The sequence below is a fragment of the Ictalurus punctatus genome, chromosome 17, assembly GCF_001660625.3.
Source record: "Ictalurus punctatus breed USDA103 chromosome 17, Coco_2.0, whole genome shotgun sequence".
Lineage (NCBI taxonomy): Eukaryota > Metazoa > Chordata > Actinopteri > Siluriformes > Ictaluridae > Ictalurus > Ictalurus punctatus.
Window position 1 is genome coordinate 13,442,368 of NC_030432.2, and position 25,544 is coordinate 13,467,911.

General features: G+C 39.5%; 2 protein-coding genes and 1 long non-coding RNA gene across 8 annotated transcripts in view; 2 read left to right on the top strand and 1 right to left on the bottom strand.

The window, feature by feature from the left end:
- ssh2a (slingshot protein phosphatase 2a) overlaps positions 1 to 7,029 on the top strand; it is a 28,356-nt gene extending 21,327 nt beyond the window's left edge. For all 4 annotated transcript variants that reach the window (XM_017491006.3, XM_047161196.2, XM_017491007.3 and 1 more), the window contains 7 exons: positions 1,271 to 1,364; positions 1,562 to 1,690; positions 1,794 to 1,840; positions 1,937 to 2,083; positions 2,206 to 2,406; positions 3,663 to 4,518; positions 5,405 to 7,029. In XM_017491006.3, the coding sequence (XP_017346495.1) occupies positions 1,271 to 1,364; positions 1,562 to 1,690; positions 1,794 to 1,840; positions 1,937 to 2,083; positions 2,206 to 2,406; positions 3,663 to 4,518; positions 5,405 to 6,556 (2,626 nt within the window). In that variant the 3' untranslated portion in view covers positions 6,557 to 7,029. The remainder of the gene's footprint in view (positions 1 to 1,270; positions 1,365 to 1,561; positions 1,691 to 1,793; positions 1,841 to 1,936; positions 2,084 to 2,205; positions 2,407 to 3,662; positions 4,519 to 5,404) is intronic.
- Positions 7,030 to 10,371: 3,342 nt separating this feature from the next.
- Positions 10,372 to 25,544, bottom strand: part of ankrd13b (ankyrin repeat domain 13B) — a 29,228-nt gene continuing 14,055 nt past the window's right edge. The window contains exons 5-15 of one of the 3 annotated variants that reach the window (XM_017491010.3): positions 21,443 to 21,586; positions 21,058 to 21,271; positions 18,870 to 18,936; positions 18,602 to 18,683; positions 18,417 to 18,481; positions 17,908 to 18,071; positions 17,487 to 17,644; positions 14,845 to 15,021; positions 14,443 to 14,606; positions 13,805 to 13,881; positions 10,372 to 12,279 (exon numbers count right to left, since the gene is read on the bottom strand). In XM_017491010.3, the coding sequence (XP_017346499.1) occupies positions 12,084 to 12,279; positions 13,805 to 13,881; positions 14,443 to 14,606; positions 14,845 to 15,021; positions 17,487 to 17,644; positions 17,908 to 18,071; positions 18,417 to 18,481; positions 18,602 to 18,683; positions 18,870 to 18,936; positions 21,058 to 21,271; positions 21,443 to 21,586 (1,508 nt within the window). In that variant the 3' untranslated portion in view covers positions 10,372 to 12,083. Of the gene's footprint in view, positions 12,280 to 13,797; positions 13,882 to 14,442; positions 14,607 to 14,844; positions 15,022 to 17,486; positions 17,645 to 17,907; positions 18,072 to 18,416; positions 18,482 to 18,601; positions 18,684 to 18,869; positions 18,937 to 21,057; positions 21,272 to 21,442; positions 21,587 to 25,544 lie in introns of all 3 variants that reach the window. The other 2 variants (XM_017491011.3, XM_017491012.3) reach the window with 2 other exon arrangements.
- LOC108277942 (uncharacterized) lies at positions 12,252 to 21,225 on the top strand. Its single transcript, XR_001815200.3, has 4 exons — positions 12,252 to 12,482; positions 14,545 to 14,611; positions 18,916 to 18,981; positions 21,087 to 21,225. It is a non-coding gene; the product is annotated as an uncharacterized LOC108277942 (long non-coding RNA).

Genomic DNA, 25,544 nt, shown 5'->3' on the forward strand with positions numbered 1-25,544 from the left:
AAGATCTCATGGTCATCATTTTGCAATCTTATGACCATCCTATGCACTCCCACCTGTTTAAGCCAAAAGGTGACAAACAAAACAAGTTTCATTAAAAGTCAGCCGATAGAACGATGTTCTCTAGGAGGTGGCTCAGATATATATATTTATGAAGGGGGACTTTCCCACACTTGGAGGTTTTCCCATGTGCATGTGTTTTTATCTTTTAACCCACGCAGACTTTGTCTAGGGCTTTATTTAGCTCCTCTTGGAATTGGCTAGATTTGCAGTTGGAAAAAGTTTGAGATGGATAGGTAGACATGCATGCAGATAGATGGAAACAGGTGCTCTGAAAAGAACCAAATAAGAGCACATGCAATGTATTTCTGTGGCTGTAGCTGTCTAGACACTTGTCATTGATTAATTAAGTGACATGATTTGGAAGGAGGTCAAAAGGTGTTTTGTTTTTCCAGAGAGACTGGCTGATTTGGTTCTGCTGAAGCTGTTTTACCCATATTAAGCTGTTTATAGCTACAACTTCTATAAGGTGGCAAAAAATAAATAAATCTTCTAGACAAGCAACGTGAGGCCTGATATTCGGTGGACCATCACCTTCCATTAACACTTTATTCTAAGAAGATTAGCTGTACATTTCCATCACTTGCATGTGCTACTTTGTGATTTTAATTTTGTGATCTGAATCAGGCATGTCTGTGAAAATTGCAGACCAATTTATTTACTTTTATGATCAAATCTGCATTGGTCTGATCTTTTTTTGTGTGTGTGTGTTGCATGGATCGAATTCTCTGATTTTGCAAACAGATGCTGTCTCTTGCATTGGAAAGGTTTTCTGACTGCCTCTACTTGCCATATATAGTCAACTAGTACACATGTCCATATCAAACACTTCCTGTTTACGTGTATCACGAATCACCTTGAATTCACATTGCAGGCTGATTTTAAAAGGGCTATTATAATGACATGTATAAATTTACTTTATATTCACATATACCACACTATCAAGCAATTTTGAATTTCCTAGAAATAATGGAATGGAATAAAAAAAAAAAAAAAATGTTTTCCCGAAATAAACTAAGCACAGTTAGATATTAAGCTACTTATCTAGTTAGTAATAGTCACTGTAACGGTCACTGATTGCCTAGGTATAAAATGTATGCTTTATAGTTTCCCAGCTGAACCTGAATGTTTGCTTGAAATTATATTCACTTGCTTGATGACACAGAAACTTCCTTTCAAAGCTGAGTTGCATTGTTCTGTGTTGTGTGAACAGGCCAACAGAGAGAGAGCGCACAGAAAGGCTGATCAAGACTCGTCTGAGAGAGATCATGATGCAGAAGGACCTGGAGAATGTAACCTCTAAGGAGGTACACATCTGCCAGCTGTAAATGGCTTAAGGCCAATACTTGCATCAGGAGGGGAAAAAACCCTTTTAGTCAAATAAACTCCAATGCATTTATACATTAAATGTTGTAGGCAGGCTCAAAGCTGTATTGATCTAGTGGTGTTTGGTTGGTCTGTGCTAATGTGTTCTTGTTCTCTGTTAATATTTTGTTACTCTCAGATTCGCTCAGAGCTTGAGATGCAGATGGTGTGTAACCTACGGGAATTCAAAGAGTTCATTGATAACGAGATGATAGTCATCCTGGGCCAGATGGACAGCCCCACAGAAATATTTGACCATGTGTACCTGGTGAGACTTTCCGTATTCTCATCCCAGCAGCCATACAGCAGCCGATTATTTTATAAGTCCAGGTTGCACTGCATCTTGAAAAGTTTTGCTCTCTTGAATACAGGGTTCGGAGTGGAACGCGTCCAATTTGGATGAGCTCCAAAGCAGTGGGTAAGTGCTATCGTTTTGACCATCTGTCTTAATCAATACATCCGGTCTGTTTTATGAACCCGCTGTTAATTTTATCCCTGACCCTGTACTCCACAGGGTTCGTTACATTCTGAATGTCACACGGGAGATTGATAACTTCTTCCCTGGCCTGTTTGAGTACCACAACATCCGTGTGTATGATGAAGAGGCCACTAACCTCTTGGAGTACTGGAATGATACCTACAAGTTCATCTCTAAAGCCAAGTAAATGTTTGACTTTTTTATAAAGACTACAGAAGATCATTTCAGCTTTTATCGAATACAAGTGCCTCCATCTCAGTACTTAAAACAAAAGAAAAGACATGCTGTTTTTGGTTAACGTGCAGAAAAGCCGGGGTGAAATGTCTGGTGCATTGTAAGATGGGTGTGAGCCGCTCTGCCTCCACCGTGATTGCATATGCAATGAAGGAGTACGGCTGGGATCTGGACCGAGCATATGAGCATGTAAAAGAGAGGCGTGCTGTCACCAAACCCAACCCCTCCTTCATGAAGCAGCTGGAGGAGTATCAGGGCATTCTTCTGGCCAGGTACTAATAAAGAAATAACTAAATAATAATATATACACTACCGGTCAAAACTTTGAAGACTCCTGACTGAAATGTTTCTCTTGATGTTAAAAATCTTTTGTTCTGAATGTCTTTTGATTTAAATGTTTGAAATCGGTGTCGTAGGCAAAAATATTAATTGTGCCAACATATTAATTTCTTTCATTAAATGAAACTAACATTTTATTTACAAAAATAGATTTTTTAAATGGATGACTTGGAGCGAAAGATTCCAAAAAGCAGCCAATAAGAGTCCAGCATATGTGTGAACTCCTTTAATACTGTTCAAAAAGCATCTCAGGGGGATTCCCCAAGAACTTGGATGAGAAAATGCCAAGAATACATTTCTGGAAATTCTAGGCAAAAAGGGGGTCTACTTTGAAGATGCTAAAATACTCAATTATTTTTGATTTATTTTGGATTTTTTATCACAACATAATTCCCATAGTTCCATTTGTTACGCCAGAGTTTTGCTGAGTTTATTATTCTAAAATGTGGCGGGAAAAAAAGAATAAAAAAAAACAATGAGTGTGTCTACACTTTTGACCGGTTGTGTATATACATGCACGCATTCATTTTTATTTATTTTGGACAGGTGTTCATGAAACAGAATGAACTGTGTTGTGCTTTTTACCTCAAGCGTCTGTTTGCTAGTGTTTTGTGGTAAGCTTTTAATAGCAAATGCAACATGAACAAGAGAAAAACTAATTTCTACAAGTATCAACTCTTTTAGACCCAGTATGAGCACATATGTACTATAAAATGAGCTGATAGATTAACATGGTGGAACTGAGAAATATGTTACATACAAAGAGCAGCATCTAGCACTCTGTATTTTCACATGCGCAGCCTAATGAGTTATCCAGCCCTGAGAACAACAGTACACAAAACCAACCAGTCTTTGATATTTAGGTTTTGATTATGGATTTGCTGCCGTAGTGTACCGCTTCAGAATACTGAGCTTATTGCGTATGAATGACGTGGGCTTTGTGAATTAGTATCTGCTTGGTCACATTCCTTAGCTGAGTGTCTTTGTGATGCTTTGCTGTCATGTGTGTTTATGCTCTTTGAAGTTCTCTCTTTTGTTTTTGTTTTTTTGTGGACAGACAAAGGTCATAAGCATCAATGCCTCACCCTTTGCTTATTCTATTACATACATACTTTTTCTCCAGTGACGTTTATGACTTTGTTAGACTGCTGGTCTCAAATCTTAACCCTGTGCCTCTCCCCGTCTCCAGCAAACAGAGGCATAATAAGTTGTGGCGATCTCACTCAGACAGTGATCTAACCGAGCAGCAGGAACTTGTGTGTAAGAGCGCACCTACGCTGGGCCGTTCTGACCCACACAACCAGCAACACAAGCCCAATGGCACGTGCTCTGTAAATAACGGGCCCCAGACAATCAACAGCTCACAGCCTGGAACAGAAAACACCCACACCGAGACATCTACACACCCTACCAGTCAGAAAAACTCAGAGCGGCCATGCGAGGACCCCTTGCTCCCAACTCTGCCGCGTGCATGTGCAGCCACTGTAGTGCCTGAGCCCAAAATGGCAGAAAGCCGCCGTCTCAAAGTGGCAGTGACGGAGCCCATCGCTCGCCCTCAGCCTCCACCTTCCCTTCATGCCCTTCCTCGCTCCCCATCTACCTCTTTCCATGGACACAAGTCAACGGCTGTGCCTGAGCCAAAAATACACTCTGATAAGCTGTCCCTGGATGTACCCGATTCTTCTGGGACCCAGAACATAGCATTGTGCTCGGATACTGTGAGTAGTCTTACTGAAACAGGAGCCGATTTAGCATCTTCAAGGACTCCCATGGCTATTAGTCCTTGTGAAGTTCCCCTTGAGTCGAGCTGTTCCACTAGCAGTAGATCAGAGAGCTGCAGTAGCGGTGCAACAGATCAGAGGACGGGCAGCTCTACCACCCTCACCACAGACAGCATTGACTTCTTCAGTGCTAGAGAGAAGTTCCTGGGCTTGTCTCGGGATGACCAGACCAACTCACTTCATGAAGCAGTGACGCCACGCACGGCTCAATCCCAAAGCCCCAGCCTATGCCTGGAGGAATCGAACCCAGCGGCAACCAAGGAGGTAAAAGCATCACACACAGCACACAGACAGATTGGGTTGGTTTGCTATATTTGATCTGCGATATTTTCAACGGTTTATGATAAATCACGTTAAAAGGAATACTTGAGCGTTAACCTAACCTACTGTGTCTGTAGCATATGTATATTTGTATGTGCAAGTACAGTGGACAAGTATTTCATTTTTCTCTGTGCTTAGGAAATAAACGATAGCCCATTGACTTGAACCTCACTTATTATGAAATCCTCTATTTGTCTGAATTTTGTGAAATAAAATTTTAAAATGCATGACAACGGAATGCAAATTCATGACTGCAGTGGTTACACTGATAAAAAATAACGGGATAACGGACGAGACATGAAAGGTTTATCACGTGCTGGTGATATTTTACAACTTCTAAATACTGGAAAATACATTAAAAAGTAAATTCATTTAGACTGTCTTTGAGTAAAGTATTCATGAAGGTCTTCTCCAAAATGTACTGTTTAAAACAGCTCAACAGCTGCTCTCAGGCTCCCATTCAAATTTTGTTTAACCCTCCTATTAGGTTATGGGTCAATATGACCCATTTCCACATTTGAGATTTCTGGTTAATCTCTTTTTCTCTTTAAAAGTTTTTACTTTCCTCATTTAGGGTCATGAACTTGTATGCAAATATTTCTTATGGCTTGTCTTGGACTGTGGAATTTAAACAGTTCCCCCCCAATAATGGAAGGGTTTTTTGGGGGGGGTTTCTCCATTCAATATCCTATTAATGTGGAGTAATTTTAAACTATTCTGTTTTCTTCGATTAAGTGAAGTGCAGTAGCAACACTTTAATCTCTCTCTCTCTCTCTCTCTCTCTCTCTCTCTCTCTCTCTCTCTCTCTCTCTCTCTCTCTCTCTCTCAGGATTCCTCCTCTTATTCAGAAAGCTCCTGTGAAGCTGAAGCCCCTCCCCCAGCAGAGCCTGACCTCATTCTCAGTGATAACAGCGTATCGGTGCGACACATTGTGTCTGAACTGGAGTCTGTTTCTTCCCCACAGCCTCCATCTCACATCCCTGAGCAACCCACACTCCAGGAGCAGCATGAGGAGAAAGAGGTAGAACAGAAACCGGAGAGACCATCACTTCCTCCTTCCACCTCCACTCCTCCATGTGAGCAGCCAGAACGGGAGATCCCCCTCTCTCACCCTTCTCCTCCTCACTCGGCAGGCGCGGACGATGCAGACTCTCAGCAGCTTTCTTCTCCACCAGGAGGCACTGATTCGATCAAGACAGAAGCAGAAGAGCACGATGGAGAGGATGCAAGACCACTGGACGATGATGACTCTGGTATAATCCCAGACCCATCTATCTGCACGGTGGCTGTGTGCTCAAGTCTGGATCCCAGCTCCTCCTCATCTTCCCTGCTGTGGCTGGAAAGTGATGCTGAGGATGTGACGACAAAGCCACACGACTTGCACAAGATCCAGGAGACACTGCGGGAGCTGCAAGCCTTCCTGTACGAGGCTGGAGGGACGGAGGCACGCTTCAACTACCGCCCGCAGCTGGAAAACACGCACGGCTCCAGGGAATCACAGCCTCGGACACCGGCCATGTGGCAGAAAGCCATGGAGATGGAGGCGCGGATCAGGCAGGCTGGTCTCACTCCACCCTCATTTATGAAACGCTCAGCCTCGCTGGCCAAACTTGACCAGCTTGAACTGTCCACGCACGACCTGAACGACTGGGACTTCCGATCTGAGCTGCCTTCGTCTCCCTCCTCCTCATCCTCTTCACGTTCGCTCTCCAGTAGCCATGATGAGGTCCATAAGAAGCAGCGCGTTCTACCTCAGACCCTCTCAGAGGCCAACAGAACTGAAAGCTCCTTCCACACCTCATTTTCCTGCCCGCAGCACAAGCAAGGCAGCAGCACGGGACAGCCCACAGACACCTCGGCCCCGCCCACTGTCTCCGTGTGCACATGGCAGCAGCAGCACACAAAGCCACACCCTACACGCCGGCCACGCAAAGCAGTGGACAAGAAAAAGACAATTACTGTGCTGTACAATACCATGTGACCCGTAATGAACCGTCACGGCAGGGATATGTGTGCCATAGTGGTGCTCTGTTATTAACTTTTGGATTCATGAGATCCATCTGTAAGCTAAACCTATGAGCGTATGCTACTGTATTTGATATGTACTATGACTGTATGCAAAAATCTGCCCCTTTCAAATATTACTGCAAATAAAGGGGCTTGTTTCTCAAAACATGCACTTTACTAACTTGTTTTTATTTGTAATATTATTGTTTTTCTCCTTTTTTAAATTTGGTTTTATTCCAGGATTTCCACGATTAAGTCGGGGGTTTTTTTTGTTGTTGTTGTTGTTGTTGTTTTTTTAATTTTTTTTTTTGCACTGATTATGAAAAGTAGCCTATCTGTGTGTATGTAGCTGTGTGTGTTGATTGGAAAATGGAGGCAATATAATTTTTTTTTTTTTTTTTTTAATCCTGTGGCTATTAAATAAATAAATATACACTTTTTTTTATTTATTTTTTTTTTTTTAAAGCTGTGTTAGTTATTTCCCCACACACTAAACTTGTACACTTTCAGTGACTGTGTTAAGCACATGGGGTCTTGAGAGCTGTAATGCCGGTTTTCTTGTAGCATGTTGCCCAGCGCCGCTTTGTGGACAGAAGTGAAACAGTGGATGATGTAATACTCTTGCGTTTAGCAGTGACTGATGTGCTTAGCTCTGCTTTAGTATTGGCCTTGCAGCACTGCAAACACTCTAGAAGTCTAGTTCTGTCAGTGTGTTTAAGTACAGTGTTGAGCACTAGAGCGTTTTACTCAGGGGTGGCTCTATAATGGTGGAATAGGTTTCCGTCTTAAAATCTTTTGAGTAGAATTGGGGCATTTTGTGATCTCTTCTGAGTTAAAGAGGCTTTAACGAGACACCTTGGTGTTGCCAAGTATACAGTTTCCTGCATTGGACTGCTTTTGCACTTTTACCAAAGTATGTGTGAGTTAACAAACTAGCCCGTTCACATGAGGGGTCTTCTCTCATAGGCACCTCCTGTTCTCTCTCACTGTTAATTGTGTATACATTATGGTCTGTATCGGTGAACTGGGTCATCTGTTCAGCACATCTGTAATAATACTACAACACAAGAGGAGTAGGAGGACTACATAACTAATTATACTTTTCTACTGGTCTTATTGCTAACCATTAGACTGGTTTTGAATAGGCATTGGGTGCAGTTCTGGTAAACCTGACCTTAGCCAACGTAAAATGTATTTTCAGTTGAAAACCTAAATCTAAAATTGATAAATAGGTAAATGTGTGATCTTGCCTGGGTGTGGTTTTATTTACTTAGGAAAGTGATTACATATCATCTATAATGATTTATGCAGTACCAACTTGAAGTGTAGCTAATCCTCTGGTTAATATTCACTCCATTAGTGGCAGCATAACATCATAGGCTGATTAATATAACATTACAGTATAACATAAAATGCACAACATAAAGTCATTAAAATGTTCGTGCAGTTAAGTAAATTTGACGGTCTTACTGTGGCTCTAGCATATCCTGCATTCAATCAGTTTGTCCTAGTCAGGGTCACAGTGGCTCTGGAGCCTATCCTGAGAATACAACCTGGATCATTACAGAGGACACACATTTCCCATTTACTCTTTGTATATGTATCATACTGTACTAGTTACTTTATTTAAATAGTAGTCTGGATTTTATTCCCCCAGTTACATTTGTCTTGCGGCCTGGACTTAAGTACCTCTGATGATGTGAAATAATAATAATTTCTCTGGAGCTGAACCAACACCAACAGTTTTATTGCCTGGTTTGACTGGCTTAACTGCAGTGGTCACAAAATACAAAAAATGCCACAGGCATTGAATACATTTAAAGTTGCGGTTGTGTTTTAGGAGTATATATAGCAGATGCCAAGTAAAACAAGCACACTAATTCCAGCAGCATATAAAATAGCTTATTACCAGCTGAGAGCAGGAAAAAGGAAACTTCGCTCAATTTATTATATACATTTTATGCTGCATATCAGTTATGTCTTTAATAAAATTGGCTTTCATAAGACAGTTTGAGAGTAATGGTGCTCTGTCTCTGATGGTCTTGCAACGCTCATGTATATTTATAATCCTGCGCACTGGGAACCTGATGCTCACACCTCTGTGCTGTTTAAAGCTTTACTTCACAGCTTTAGCTCAGATTTTTTGTTTTTCTCAGGTTGACTCACAGGCTGACTGAAGCTCTCTGTAGATGCTGAGATAGTTGGAGTAACTTGGCTTTCCCAAACTTCCCAAAATAGCATTTTTAGTGCTGTTGATGCTCTCACGCCTCTTCATGCTGTGACTGAAGGAGAGGCCATGGAGCATCTCGCAGGCACAGTCATGGATTTAAAGCCTTATCCCGAGATGCTCTTACATACACTGAGAGAGCAAGTGATTAGTGGTTATTACTCTGAAACAACACATGTAAAGCTATAATGGCCGACTACAAGTTATACAGTCATTTTTGGTATCCATGAATACATCTAAAGGGAAACTCAGGCGTACACTGGTCTTCCTCCTGTCGGAGTAAAGAGGCCTAATAAAGTTTATACTGCTAGACAAGCTGCCTAAAAGACATTTATTTAATCAAACTACAATATATGGCCAAAAATATGTGGACACTTGACCATGACCCTGATATGTGGTTCTTCCCCAAACTGTTGCCACAAAGTTGGAAGCTCAGAATGGTCTAGAATGTTTTTGTATGTTGTAGTATTACACTGTTCCTTCCCTGGAACTAATGAGCCTCGCCAAAACCTTTTCCAGCATGACAACGTCCCTGTGAACGAAGCGAGGTCCATGAAGACGGTTTGCCAAAACTGGAGCGGAAGAACTCAAGTGGCCCTTAGCGAACCCTGATCCCAACCCCACTGAGCACCTTCAGGATAAACTGGAGCACAGACTTCACCCCTTACTGAACATCACTGAACATCACTAATGTTCTTGTGGTTAAATGTACAAATCCCCACAGCCATGCTCCAAAATCTAGTGGAAAGCCTTCCCAGAAGAGTGAAGGTTATTGTAACCGTAAAGGGGGGGGGGGGGGGGGGGGGGGGACACTAAATCTGGAATGGAATGTTCAAAATGTCGCATCTTTTTGCCATATAGTGTACTCATATATACCAGAATGATATATCGAATTTAATTGATTTGAACCATCATTCACTCCCAAATGTGGGCCACATCTTGAAAATTTGGCTGACTGGGCTAGCACCCAGCTAATGATTTTAAAATTATTCCATTTAATAGTCAGTCTCTTTCCTGTGTTCTATGAACATTTGAAATGTAATATTTGTAAACATTCCTACAAAGTTCCTAAAACATTTCAAGTTCTAAGACCACCGTCACCTATATTTGTGTTAGCTTTTGTGAACATTGTGTCAACCATTTTTTACTCTGCTTTCAGAACATTGTAGGACTGTTATTTTCGGTGATATTACACCATAACCTTCTTAGAATCTGTCAAACCTTCATGTTTGGTTTCATGGTGTGACTGATATTTCCATGACTGGTCTTTTGGTTTTATGCTGCAGTTTCCCATTCTCATGATATCCACAGAATCACACGCTGACTGGAGGTTATCGGAAAGAAATGACGAAAAAGACCAGCTGAATTTTTCCAATATATATCATGTCTAATACGTGACACTCTCTGAATGCTCAAAGGAAGAATACGGTCCACTGGGAGAAGTGAATATTCACTAACTTAAATATAAATAATGTTCTAAATCTAAATTTTTTACTTTGACTCACTAACATCAGATGCTGCTTTTTCATTAACGGCATCCAGATAAGATTGTCCACTCGGTATGAAATTTTCTCTTTTATTCAATCCCTCTTGAGGTTACAAATTTCAGCAGCGTTGTTGTAGTGAGTTCTATCATCACATCATACAGATACCATAGCGACACTCCACTTTCATATCAGGTGCAAATAAAAAACAGTGGAATATGTTGGTTTAATATTACTGATAACCACATTTAGCATTTCTATACAACCGAATCCTTATAATCACTTCTCTCTTAACATGCTTCATTGTCTTCATAACTCTGCACATATATATTTCTATATTTATATATACATGTTCCCTCTGTTGTTCTGTGCTGCTGGTCAGCCCTTTGGTCATTTCTTGACTGGCTATAATCACCAAGCCCAACTGCTCTGTGCTAAATTGTGCTTAAAAGGAATCTTGTGTCAGTATTATTCGCAATTATTATACAATTGTTGCCAGTCGCTTAGACCCAGATTGTCAGAAAAAGGAGAAAAACTCTGATTAGAGATTCTCCATTCGAGATATAATATTTGTTGTCCAGTATGAGACTGCATCTGGATCAGAGAAACTAGCCCTTGCTGTGTTCTCCCTGCATTGGCGCACCTGATTGGACCTTCTTGCCCACAGTTGGTATAGTGATTGGAGGAATCAGGAGCTCCAGTGCCATGTGAGGGTGAAGGATTCTAGAGACTTCTGAAGGCCTGGGTCAGGAAGCACTGCATGGAAGCCAGAAAAGAAACTGAAAAGTGTAGGGAGCTTAGTTGTTGAATGCATCAGAAAATAACATACTATAGATTTTTACATGGACATGACATTACAATAGCACCATATTGAGTATAAAACATACATTGTAATATATGTTTTCTGATCTGTTTAAAATTGTGTTCATGACACAAAGTATAAATATTGCAGTGAGGATCTAATTTATTATTGAGTACACTTCTGCTTAACCTAATTACCGACCTGAAAAAGACCAGAAAGCTCTCACTGATTTCATACGATATTATTCACACTTCTCAGTCACCACGAAATTGCAGTCCCGTATTTTCCTATTAAAAACGTTCTCTTGCTCATTGAAATAAATAAAATGAAGCTGCGCAGGCATGAGGTGACAAAACGGACAAAAAAGACATGCTGTTTCCATCGTGCATTTTGAGTTGTTGCCAACAATCTAACTTAGCCTTTATGTGAGGCAGACATTCTATACATGTACACGTTTCATTAATGGACACCTCTTAGGATAAGGAGCGTCCTTATGCGTCTTATAAGAGTGCAACTGAATTTTGTGCAAATGAAAACCAAACCTAATTTATCCAAATTCCATTAAAAAAAAACTATGCAATAGAGTTTTGTAAACCTCTCTCCCTGGGTACTCAGTGGGAGGACTTGAGTCTTAGTCTGAGTGGCACTCTAGGAACTCTGGGTAATAAATGGCTTTCTGGGAGACGCTGAGATCCCTGACATAGCTGTGAGCTCTGTTGAATTGCCTGAAAAGAAATGAAAGCACAGGTTTTGCTGAATAGTTCTACACAAGTCTGATGTCTGTGAGTTGAGTAGCTTGTGGTTGTAAACTTGTAAAAAGTGGACAGAGACAGATCTCTGTGATTGTTGGACTGTTGGATCCTTTAGCTTCAAACAGGCTGCTGGAGAAGGAGAGGCTGAACATGGGGGAGGAGAGAATTGCAGTTCTCAATAGACTATTGCTGCACATGCTCCCCTGCCCCTTGATTTTTTCTTGCTCAGATTCCTGTCACTTCTCCATGAGTGACAGCTGTATGATGCGCTGAAGCTCTTCTTCCTCTTGTCTCTGCCGTCGCTCTGCCTCTTCCTGTTCGCGTGCTGACAGCTCCATTGCCAGACGTAGCTGCTCATCATAGCTGCGTGGTGCCTCACTGGTTGGTGTGCTGCCAGAGCTGGACTCAGGGCTGGTCTTGTGCTGTGGAGTTCTGAAAGAGAAAGATAACAGAGAGAGAACGTGACTATGATATCTGCAAACTGAGCCAAGAGGCTAACTGTGCATTCAAGTCCTCGTGGAAAATTTGTATTTATGACTTGCGAAGTCATAATTACGACGTCAGGTGCGCTCGAGTCACTTTGGTCGAAGCATGCCGGCGGTGTACCTTCTCTTGACTGACTACAAAAAAATACAGTAAGGATTTTTTTTTAACTCTTCTTCTAAAAAATGAAGAACAAAAAATGTGCATCAGTTGTGTTTTGCTTCTTTATGTTTTGAATCAATTTATGAAGCCACTGTAAACTTTATGTTACATATTATATCGTAATGTTACAATGCTTTCGTATTTTGCGCAGGCAATTAGCTTGTTTTATTGTAAATAAAAAAGCCTGACAATAACTTGCTGTATATACTGTACCAAGCACATAATAACCGAAATCAGCTTCTGACACAAGTAAGCATTCAATTTCAACAAATTTACCATCAACTACAGACAACATCCATTGATTCCATCATGTTTTCTTACTGACATGCCCCCAACTCGGAAACTCTGAGCTCAAAGAAAATCCCGCTCCTAATTACGACATTGCGGTGGCAATCATGTGCGTTCAACTCATAAATACGATCTTTGCGACATGACTTGAACACACCATAACAATAAGCTGCTATTTAGCATTAGGAGACAAACGCAGTCTAACAATGAATGTGGGAAATCTTGTTTTTTTGGAAAAAATTGGTTTGATGCGGCAGTAATGGACTGCACAGACATGAGAAGTGTTTTGGGTTGTATTGAGCAATCTGGAATATGTTTTCTCGTTAAAGAAGCAATTTGTCAAATTTTAGGGCATTCTGATTCATGCAAAGTGCAACCAAAACATCCACAATCCTTCTCCATTCCCCAAACTGAACCCAGTTATTATGTATGTCTTGTGAGTTGCCTTTTTAGGAAAAGGGTAGAGCTGAGCAGCCCTGTTCCATCTGGGAGCAATGCAATGAAGAATTTAACTGGATTCATTGCATGGCAATATTATCACATTTAAAACTGGCATTTTAATACAAAGTTCATGCTTTAGGGCTCTGAAATTGTGTGTGAATTTGTAAACCTATTTCAGTGATGACAGTGCGTGATGCGAATGGTATAGTACAGTTAATGTATCAGACTGGGGGAAATGGCTCAGTGGTTAAGGCTTTTAGATTGGAAGTCCATGAGTTCAAATCTTAACACTGCCAAATTGCTCAGTTCTATCTTGTCTCAATTGTAAGTCTCTGGATGAAAGCATTCACCATATCAGAAAGTTCTGTAGGGCCGGAGCACTGAAGAATATAGAATTCTACCCCATTTAACACACTCATTAGCTAAAGATCATGGCTTTTATGGCTGGAATTTGGTGTGCTAGAATTTGAAAACCCCAAATCTCTGTAGGGCTGCCACCTCTAAGCTACAGTATATTAGGTGGTGGAAAAAGACTGAGTGGTGGTTTTGAGACTACAGGGATGACAAGATACTGACTGCAGACCTTTCCAGGCGGCTGGGGTCACATGACAGGGGATGAGTTCCTGGCTTACTGTTTGTCAGAGCCTCCCAAATCGTCACCTACAGAGAACATAGTTAGTTTGGAAACATGCATCAGGGTACATTTGCGTCTTAGTATGTTTGCATGTACAAAATGATCTGATGAAAAAAGTTTTGGGTAATAATTCAATTCAGGTGTTTACAAGCACTTGTGTAATCTGATAACAGGCAAACACTGGAGCTACATGAGTCAGTGAATAACTTGGATTTTTTTTTTTTTTTTTTTGTCTAAATATGTGATATACAATCACTTTACAACCTGTAAACCTGAAGATAGGATGTCAGGGTAAAATACTGATATGCTGAATAACCAAACTATTGCATTAAAATCCAGGTGTCTCATCACTTTCTTGAAATGTCTTGAAATATGACAGAGGCTTTAATCCAATATGTCATCGTATGATGTTTACATGTCCACCGGAATAATCTGGTCCTTCACAAATCAGGTTATAGTGTGTATGTAAACACACAGGGCTATGATAAACAAATGGATCTCTTATAAGAGAAGCACTCAACACTCAACACCCTGTGTGTTTATAATATATATATATATATTCGTGTTTGTGTGTGTATATTTCTTACCTGGTCATACTCAGAGCCTGCCTCCAGTAGACTCTGCTGAATGGCGAACTGTAATAGGTCATCCTCCTCCTCACGCATACTCTCTCTCTGGTTCCCTCCAAGGATGCTGTAACCTCGTGGTGCCTCAAACACAGATGCTGGAATTTCACCTCCGTGGCATGAGTCTAAGGTACACACACACACACACACACACACACAGCATATCGGGCAGTGTATCACTGTTACCTCTGGGACTGTGGTGAACTACCTGAGTCAGAATAAAGGATTTTATTTGAGGCAGTTGAGTGACAGATGGAATAAACATCTATTCATTCAGTTCAGATTGCTGTAATAGGTGTATCTGAATTGTTTAAGATGCTTTGTTGCTTGTGCTTGCTGAGTGAGGAACAGGCCAGTTCTCACTAGTCGAGCTGGAGCTTGACACGCTGGACGAGTCACTGCCGGGAGACGGTGTCTCTGTCCTGGATCTGTCCTTCTGTCCATCCACACTTGCCTCTGTTCTGCTCACTCCCCCCTCCTCACAGCCGTTCAGGTTTCCAAAGGTGATGCGTGCATTCAAGATGTGATATATGGGGATCTCTGAAGCGAGTGAAATGAGTGAAGCAAATTAATATGCAGTAGAATATTAAATGAGCAGTTTATAGTTTTTAGAGCCATCTAAAAGTTTCAATTAGAATGAAAGAAAGTATTGAGCCTTCCTTGACCCCCACACCCAGCCCACACCCTCTGTTGAAACTACTGCTGCATTTTCGACCTACGAAACCCCCAAACCGATGACAATGCCCCCACAACTACTCCGGAATTCGTACTCGGGAGTTTGGGACAGTCTTCTCAACCCCAAGTTCAGCAAGTGACATCAAATCAACATGGCTGCTCACAGCATCAACGATAAACAAAGCAGCACCTCTTACACCGTATACACAGTGCCCTCCACTAATATTGGCACCCTCGTAAATATGAGGAAAGAAGGCTGTGAACAATTGTCTTTATTGTTTAACCTTTTGATCTTTTGCAAACAAAACACGGGTTTATCCAAAAACAAATCTTTGTTAGAAATAGGTGTGCAATTATTGGCACCCCTATGAATTCATATGAGAAAAATATATTTGAAGTATATTCCCATTGATATTTTACATTTTTTTAGTACACCTGGTTAACCCGGAACAGGAAATTGTTGAACCATGATTTCCTGTTTCACAGGGGTATAAATATGAGGTAACACGTAGGCCAAATTCCATTAGTCATTCATAACAGTGGGTAAGACCAAAGAATATAGCTGTGATGTGTGGCAAAAGGTTGTTGAGCTTCACAAAATAGGAAGTGTCTATAAGAAAATACCAAAAGCATTGAAAACGCCCATTTCCACCATCAGGGCAATAATTAAGATGTTCCAATCAATTGGAAATGTTATGAATCAACCTGGAATTGGACGTGTGTCTATATTGTCTCAATGCACCATGAAGAGGATGGTTAGAGTGGCCCAAAAATCTCCAAGGATCACAGCTGGAGAATTGCAGAAGTTAGTTGCGTCTTGGGGTCAGAGAGTCTCCAAAACTACATTCTGAAGCCACCTACATCACCACAAGTTGTTTGGAAAGGTTTCAAGAAAAAAGCCTCTACTCTCATCCAAAAACAAACTCAAGCATCTTCAGTTTGCCAGACACTACTGGAACTTCAAATGGGACCGGGTTCTATGGTCTATAGATGAAACCAAAATAGAGCTTTTTGTCAATAAACACCAGAGGTGGTTTTGGCGCACACAGAGAGGTAGCCATATGGAAAAGTTCCTCATGCCCACGGTTAAATATGGTGGTGGCTCTTTAATATTTTGGGGCTGTTTTTCTGCCAGAGGACCTGGACATTTTGTTATGATACATGCCATCATGGACTCTATCAAATATCAACAGATATTAAATGAAAACCTGACCGTCTCTGCCAGAAAGCTTAAAATGGGCCATGGTTGGATCTTCCAGCAGGACAATGATCCAAAACATACATCAAAATCAGCACAATGGTTTACTGACCACAAAATCAAGGTCCTGCCATGACCATCCCAGTCCCCTGTCTTGAACCCCATAGAAAACCTGTGGGGTGAACTGAAAAGGAGAATCCACCAGCATGGACCTCGAAATCTGAAGGCTCTGGAGAGATTCTGTATGGAGGAATGGTCTCAGAACCCTTGCCATGTATTCTCCAACCTCATCAGGCATTATAGGAGACTCAGAGCTGTTATCTTGGCAAAGGGAAGTGACACAAAGTATTGACTAAAAGGGTGCCAATAATTGTTGCACACCTATATTTAACACAAAAAAATTGATATCCATGAGAGCAGAGTATTTTTTTTTTTAACAAATGATCAAAATGTTAAACAACAAAGACAATTTTCACTGTACTAGTATTTGCTTTAGATCAACCAACATACAGAAATATTTACTTGTTAACACTGACCATAAGTTCGCTGTTTTGAGAAGTTAAATATACCGTATTTACAGACTCTGTCTCTCAATATTTACAATTACCTAATTAGGAAGTAAGTTGAATGCAGCATATTTTATGTATATTTTGTGAGTCGCCTTTTAATTAACAAGGACAAAACCTAGCGACTTATATGAAGCCTGAATGAAAAAACTCGCCAGATCCATTGCATGGCATTATTGCAAATTATTTTTCTTGGAAAAAAGTTATATTCAAAATGATGTGATTATCACAGGTAAATGTACATTTAAAACATTCTCAAACATTACGAACTGCACCTTTAATGAGTTTGTACGTGTTTTTTTTCAGACAATAACTGAAATGTATCCAAGGAAACAAACCAATTAGTGAGCACTGACCAAATTCAGATAATTATGAATTGACATTTAAATACACAGTTCATTTGTTCATGGAGCGTGGTGTTGAAGAGCTATTATTCAATATCTAACATACACTCCCCAAAATATAAAAAAGTTATCATTCCTGCAGATTTTTCAGGTGTGCTTTCATGCTGCGACTCTCCCATTTATCCTGGAAAGTTAAATATGAAAATGATTCTTTTTTTCTACCTATCTTGATGGGAAAGCCTGGAGGCAGACGCAGTGTGATGAAGTCTCTGAGCTTAGCAAACAGGGCATTAGAGATGGCCATGAGGTCTATAATGGGAGCCACCTGCTCAGCCAGGGACAGAGGATGAGACTCACACAGCCATAGCTTGGCTTTGAACCTGAGTGCACAGGACAAAGTTTCGTGAATCATTACATTTAGGGTTTATTTCACTACTCTGTTCTTAACATAGAAGCTGTGCAAAAGAGGATCTTGTCTCACAGTTTTTTTTTTTTATTATACCAATAAGTAACTACTAATGTTTTAACATGGGTTTCCCCTCTGACTAATTCCCTTTTTTATCATTACTGTCTTTCCCCAAACAGGCAGAGAATGATTATGATCATAAAAAGCATGTGTGAGAGGTGTGAGACGTGTAAGTACCTTTGTGTTTTGGTAGTGAGATGGCAAGGCTGACCAATATCTCTATGGGGGTGATTCGGATTTGGATTAAAGTATTCCTCAGCTGTCATGGCTCTGCTGTTCATCACAGGGCATGACATCTGGGTCACCATTGTTTGCTGTAAATTCGAGCGCACACACAAATCCTACACAGACTTGAAAAGCATCCTTAATACAAGGCATACACAAAGCATGGATATTCCCAGGCTCAGAAGTGTTATTAATACAAGACAATTATCGAAGGTGAATATTCACAGAGTGGGAAAATAACTAATCATACATTTAAAACATTATTAAAACAAGCCAAACACAGACAATGAAGATCCCCAGGCTAGGAAAAGTTATGAAACAAAACACAGAGAGTAACACACTAGTGTCATTAATTCCAGGCAAACACAATGGGTGGATGTTTCCTATATCATGTGGCTTAAGACTGATAATGAGATTCATAATTACCAACTAACTCAGTATTATCGGTAAAGTGCACTCACCCCATTGGTAGTTCCCATATGCTGCTCTGCAATGCCCAGGAAGGATTGCAGTGGTGTTTTACTACCTACAAGATAAGCAGAGCATAATTTAAAAAAATAATAACTCAGGGCCTCACATGGAACTCTACACAGAGACCTTATGAAAATCAGAAGTCACTATTTTAAATTATTTAAAAAATGGATACCTTTGGGTTTGGATTTGTGCTGTTCAGTGAGGTGATCGGTCCGTGTTCGAGTGATCAGCTCTACGTTGGAGGCGCAGTACACCTGAAAAATGCATGAAGCATTTAGCGATGCCTGTGCATTTACAGGCAGACTCATTTCCTCTGGGATCAAAGGTATTGATCTGAGGACATTTCTCAATGAAACTGTCTCCAGCTCCTCAAGCTATAAAACCACACTATGCAAGAGAGTATATATGTGTCCTGTGTGAGTAGGGCAGAAAAGCAGTACCTTGGATTCGTAGCCATTCACCACCTCTGTTTTCTCACTTCGCCAGCCGAGAATGCCTGTCTTGTTCCTGCAATCAGAGGGGTAGATGTTTTAACACTGAGGATCTGCAGAGGTGAGTCTACATGCTCTTCATAGAGCACACACATTTCATGTTACCATACATTTCTTTTGGCAAGTTAATTAGGGCATCTACTTTGTTCACATCAGAGGTCATTTTAAAACAATTGATTAGAGACAGATTTATTTTAGCTTTAATTCACTATAACAGAATTCCAATGGGTCAAAGGTTTACATATATCAAGTTAACTCTCTATTTAAACAGTCTGAAAGATATGGCCAATTACCATAATTAGGAGTTAATTTATTGTGTGCCTCTGGCTGTAAAAGGGCCTACCTTTAGATCCAGTGCTTTTTTGAATTTGATACCATGGGAAAATCCAAGAAACTCAGCCAAGAAATCAAAATTTGGACCAAACAGGAAGTCCAGTACCTCTTTAAGAGCAATTTCTAAACAATTGAAAGTACCAAAAGCATCTGCACAAACAACAGTATGCAAATCTAAAAATCTTGGGACACCATCATTAAGGAAAGAAGCACAAATTAAGTCTTAGTGATGAACGAACTTTGGTGCGAAATGTTCAACTGAATGCGAAGACAACAACAAAGGAACATCGGGTACCAAATATGTGCATATGCCATATGTTAGAGAGTGCTACCTCACCATGGCCTGAAAGGTTGTCGTTTCAAGGAAGAAGCCCCTACTCCAAGACAGACTACAGTTTGCATCCTCCTGGAGTAGTTTTCTCTGGTGAAATGCAACAAAAATGTTGACTGTTCAGCCATAAAGTTCAGTTCTATGTATGGAGGGAAAAAAATTGGCTTTCAATCTGAATTTCAACCCTGGGGTGTGTCAGCATCATGTTGTGTGGGTGTTTTGCTGGAAAAGGGACTGGTGCACTCCAGAAAATAGATGACATCATGAAGAAGGAGGATTATCTATAAATACTGAAGCAAAACATTTCTGATGTCAGCCAGAAAGTTAAACCATGGTCACAACTGGGTCTTCTGGGAGGACAGTGGTCCTATGCATATCTATAAGTTGTAACAAAATTAAAGACAGCAAAGTAAAAGTATTAGAGTTGTCATCACAAAGCCCTGACTCTTGAATCCTCTATATTTGAGTGTGTCTGATAATGGAGGCTAAAAACCAACAGAGTATTGTGTGAAGCTTGTGGAAGGCTACCCCAAGCATTTGATTCAAGTTTCAGGGAAATGTCACCAAACACTACCAAAGAGTAAGTAAACTTCTGATCCACTGAAAATCTGAAATATTAAATTAAAGCTGAAATACATACCTGACCAGTCAAAAGTTTAGACACACTCATTCTTTATTTTTATTATTTTTTCCCCACATTTTACAATAATAATAAACTCATCAAAACTCTGGAGTAACACAAATGGAACTATGAGAATTATGCTGTAATAATAATAATTTAAAAAATCCAAAATAAATCAAAATAATTTCATATATTAGCATCTTCAATGTAGACACCATTTTTGCCTAGAATTTCCAGAAATGTATTCTTGGCATTTTCTCTATCAATTTCTTGAGGAATCCCCCTGAGATGCTTTTTAAACAGTATTAAAGGAGTTCACATGTATGCTGGACACTTATTGGCTTTTTATTTATATTTATTGTTGTGTTATTTGCTTTTCTGAATATTTCGCTCCAAGTCATCCATTAAAAAATATTTATGTAAATAAAATTTTAGTTTTATTTAATGAAAGAAATGAATATGTTGGCACAATTATATATTTTTGTCTGCAGCACCGATTTCAAACCTTTACTCATAAACCTTCAGATCAAAAGATTTTTAAGCTCAAGAGAAACATTTCAGTCAAGTGTCTCCAAACTTTTGACCAGTAGTGTATGTCTCTTATCTTTTTTTTTTTAAATGAACCCTTATGGAAATAAAGTAGATACCCTAATTGATTTTACACAGGAAATGTATGGTAACATGAAATGTGTGGAGTTGTGAATATGTGAGTTTGAATGTCTTTAGCCTAGGTGTATGTAAACTTTTGGCCTCAAATGTGTATATCACATTTGAACTTCCTTCACCCTGGTTGTTAAGTGTATCTTTGCAGGGTGGTTTTGTAATAATGGTTAACATTATTCATGGCTCACCTTTCAAAAGCGATGTTCTTGGTGTCTAGCTGTGTTGTGACCACTGGGGCAGAGAGCCGTGCAGCTACCTGCTCATCACTGGGCTGCAGAATCCCCAACAGACTGAGAGCATTACTTTGAGGACGAGAGGAGGGAGAGGATGGGAAACATGGTAGTGTCTCACAGAACACCAGCTGTCTGTCATGGTCCACCTCCATCACCATGGCGCTGGAGTCTGAATTACATGTAGAACGGGAGGAGTCAAAAGGAATCAATAAGAGACCACAGAAGCTACCTAACCATTCAGTTTGAATATATGGGTAGGTGACTCTATCCTAGACATAAAATGGTATTAACACAGAAAAAAAATGAGAGGATATGGATGTAAAAAAAACCTTCCTTTCACCTTGTCCTTTGAAGATGAAGCTGCGGTTTCCTCGCTGCCAAGTCATCTGCTCAAATCCTATAAGTGTTGTGTCCACCCGAAGGCACTGGCCACTTTTCCACACTCGATATGTGTCACTTGGACAGATTCGAGACACCAGTGGCACTGAAACAAAGAGAAATGTGAAGTCAGTGTACAAACATTATATAAAAGGTGAATCGTTAATCTACTAACCTAAATTTATAGATATAAAATCCGACTGAGCTTGTGAACCTCTTTTACAAGGCAGACATGTTATGTACACATAACCTCGATTAGAAGGACCACCAAGAACACCTACACTAATGAAGACATAAATTGCATCATGCTTTGCAAGAACAGATTTTGGTAAACAGGTCAAGTTTTACCATAGTCATTATGTAAAGAATAAAAAACACTTTGTTTTATTATAGAAATATAATTTCCTTGTGGTAACAGAGTGGTAACTCTGCCTTATGTTGGGCTACATCATATAACCCCATTGTTGATTATTATCCTATAACAGCAAGCCCTGATGTGTTTATTACACTTATATCATGGCAATTTGTTAATAACAGTAATAAATTACATTTAATGTTGTGGAATGTCTGGGAGACAAGTTCGTTTCTGTTACCACTTATGTTATAGCAGCTACAGTGCCTCGAGGTGGACAGAAATCTTCAGTTTTTCAATTGGATTTAAGTCTGGGCTTTGACTTGGCCGTGTGCTTTGGATGTAAATTTTCACCCTCGATACAGATTTCTGGCTGACTGGAACAGGTACTCCTCAAGAATTTGCTTGTATTTGGCTCTATTCATGATGCCCTTGATGGCAACATGACTTCCAGCCCTCCTGCTGAAAAGCAACCCTGCAGCATATTACCATGTGTTATGTTTGGTCTGTGCCAAAAATAACACATTGTTTTTTAGACCAAATGACTCAAAATCTTTTTCCAAAAGCGCACAGATTTTGTCACATGTCTTCTAGTGAAATCAAGGAGTGGCTTTTAACCTTTCTTCTATAGAGACCGGATCTGTGAAGAGCTGATGATATTGTTGATGTCTAATAGAATCTCTTGTTTCAGCCAGTGTGCTCTGTGAGTCATTCAGTGCTATAGCTGCCCTCTTGGACAATACTATGACAATTGTCCTTCATGCCTGAACACTCAGTTTGGAAAGACAGCCTGATCTGGGTAGTGTCTAGGTTGTGACATATTTATTCAACTTTGTTATAATGTATTTCACAGCACAGAAATCTTTGTTGATCTTTTTATGACTTTCTCCAGCTTCTTTCATCCTAATAACTTAATCTGGAAGCTTCATAGGCAGGGCCTTGGTCTTAATGACAGCAAGACTGATCTGCTCTGCTGTTTTAGCTGTGAGACCTTACAAAGTTAGTGATATTTATTGTGCAAGAATACAATTGGACACAGGTGGATTTGAAATTAACACAGGTGTACCTTGTTTAACATATTTAGTGCGAGTGCTCGAAAAATTAAATACTAGTCCTGATTTAGTCTGTTAAAAGAAAAGGGGTGAATAGTTATCAATTAAGCAGTTTTACATTTTTTTTATTTTTAAATAATTTTGAGGACATTAATTTGTCATTAATTTGATTTGATTTCTGTAGAGAGTCACTTTTCTATTATAAGCACAATTCTATTATACTTAAATTTGAGCAAAATTAGAAATAAAAATACTTACTAGGGGTGATTACTGTCTTTTAGTTAATAATAAATAAAAAAAACCACATTGTCTTGTTAGCAAGAAATGGGAAAGCACGCTAATATACAACTGTGATTTTAATTACAGCCCTCACTATTGTCAGAGCTGCTGTTACAGAAAAACACAAAAATAACATTTCTAATTTCTAATAATTGGCAGCAGTGAATGAAAGCATGTTATACAATTGCAGAAATAGTTAAGAGAGGAGATGAATCAATAATATTTAGGACCACGAAATGAAAACCGTTTAATCGACTGGTGATGAGTAACCCATTCTGATCAACCCATTTTCACTAATGACTTCATAAGGTACAATGATATCATCATAGAGCTGTTTGTTACTTATGGCCCTTATTAAGGCCCCTGGCAACAATCTGTAGGCCAGCAATGTAAGACTATTATGTTTTAATAGATTTAGGGGAGTGACACCATCAATTCAAGCTTTTCAGCTGTGCAGGATAAAGTGCATGCATAGTTGTAGGCTAGTCCCATGCTCAAGAACAAAAAACATACCTTAAAATAGACTTTAGCTATATTGTAGACTTTGGATATTTAAAAATAAACATTAAATTCCCACTGCTGTTCCGGTGTAATCATGGATTGGCCTCCAAGTGTAGTGGCTACCTTGGTGATGTGTCTTGTACTGTACTAATTTCAGTGTGTGGCTTGACTGTCTGTCTTGTCTGTGGGTGTGACTCTTGAAACATTTAACAATCTGACTGCCCAACTAGTGAGAGATTTGCTTCTCAAACAGTATAAAATCAAGACATTTTCAACATTTCCCCCTGCTCTCATCATCTGCCTTGTGCCGCTCTTGCTCCCACAATCCTTGGCACATTTTCACCTGTCTTCATAGAAAATGAAAGGTATCCCAGATTTTAAAAAGGCATCTCGTTGAGAATAAACCAAATTAAATGCTGGATTTAACACCATAAACCATAACACTCATCTCCAAACTCTCAACTATTGCCATTACTGATGCTGCTCTTGCTTGCTTTGTATCATATATACTACTATACTACTTTACTGTACATCTCTTGACACTGTAACAGAAGGCGTTCCTCAGAGACTGGTCCTCGGCCTTCTTTTCCATTTACATTATTGTCATATTTATTATGCATACGTGTATGAATATCAAAGCTATTATTAGTCTGCATTTGCTATTTGACACTGGAGCACTTCTTCAGAACATGATCAGAATGCTGTGCCAGGCTGAAAATGCTCTGAAAATACAAGAACAAAGTGTGCAAACAGCCAACAAGCCTTAAATGTTCATATTAACTAATTTGGGCTTTTGTAAAAAGACCCAGAAGGTCCAGAAGGAACTCAAGATCAATAATCAAAGAGGAAGAACAAAGGAAAGAAAGCTGCGTGTATTAGGCAAATCTTCTGCAAACTGGTGTATTTCATTGGAAAAAGCACCAGAACACAAGCAGAGCAACATCAAATATACCATCCAGTGCAGTCAGGAAGGTACAGATTTGTATATCAGTGATGTAAAACAACCGCTGGTTAATAACTGCTAACAGATTAGTGTATGTATATATATATATATATATATATATATATATATATATATATATATATATATATATATATATATGTGTGTATATATTTATATATATATATATATATATATATATATATATATATATATGTATGTATATATGTTTTGCTTAAAGTTATTGATCGCTAATTAGTATGATGAGTCTCATGTATATATAAGGTGAAAAATGATATGAAATTGTTATATTGGTCAAGCAAGTCAGTAAAGATGGATTACCTCAGTATTCCTGGATTTAAAAAAAGAAAGACAGAAATAGAGACTGTGAGAGTGAGAGACAGAAAGTGACAGAGGCAGGTGGCACAAAGCCCTGTCTCCACTTCAAAGTCTTTGAACAAGAATCTTCACTAACACTCTCTGACACAAAATGTCCTTCTGAAAGAGAATCAATCTAACTGTAACATCCTTCACAATGATCCTAGATCGTCCCAGCTAACACACTATTTAGCATCAATGTCATCTCCTATTGGTACTGTAGGGCCATTACTTGCAACATGGTGACTGTTAAATTCTGGTCATTTGATTACCATTGCTCTCATTTCTAAATTACTACCGATGTTATGTTGTCTGACAGTGTTCTGATAACAACTCCAAGCTGCAACTGCTCTTTATGTCAAATGGCCATTGTTCATTAGATAGTGTTCTCTGCGTGACAGTCTGGGAAAAACATTTGCATGACCAAACTGCTATTTATAGTTCTGGAAAATACAGCTTGTCCTGAAATGAAATATGTTTCCCTTTTACATGCATCTCAATCACATATAAAGGTATAGCATATTTAAAGTCTGAATACCCCAAAGGTTTAAAGGGAGAAAAT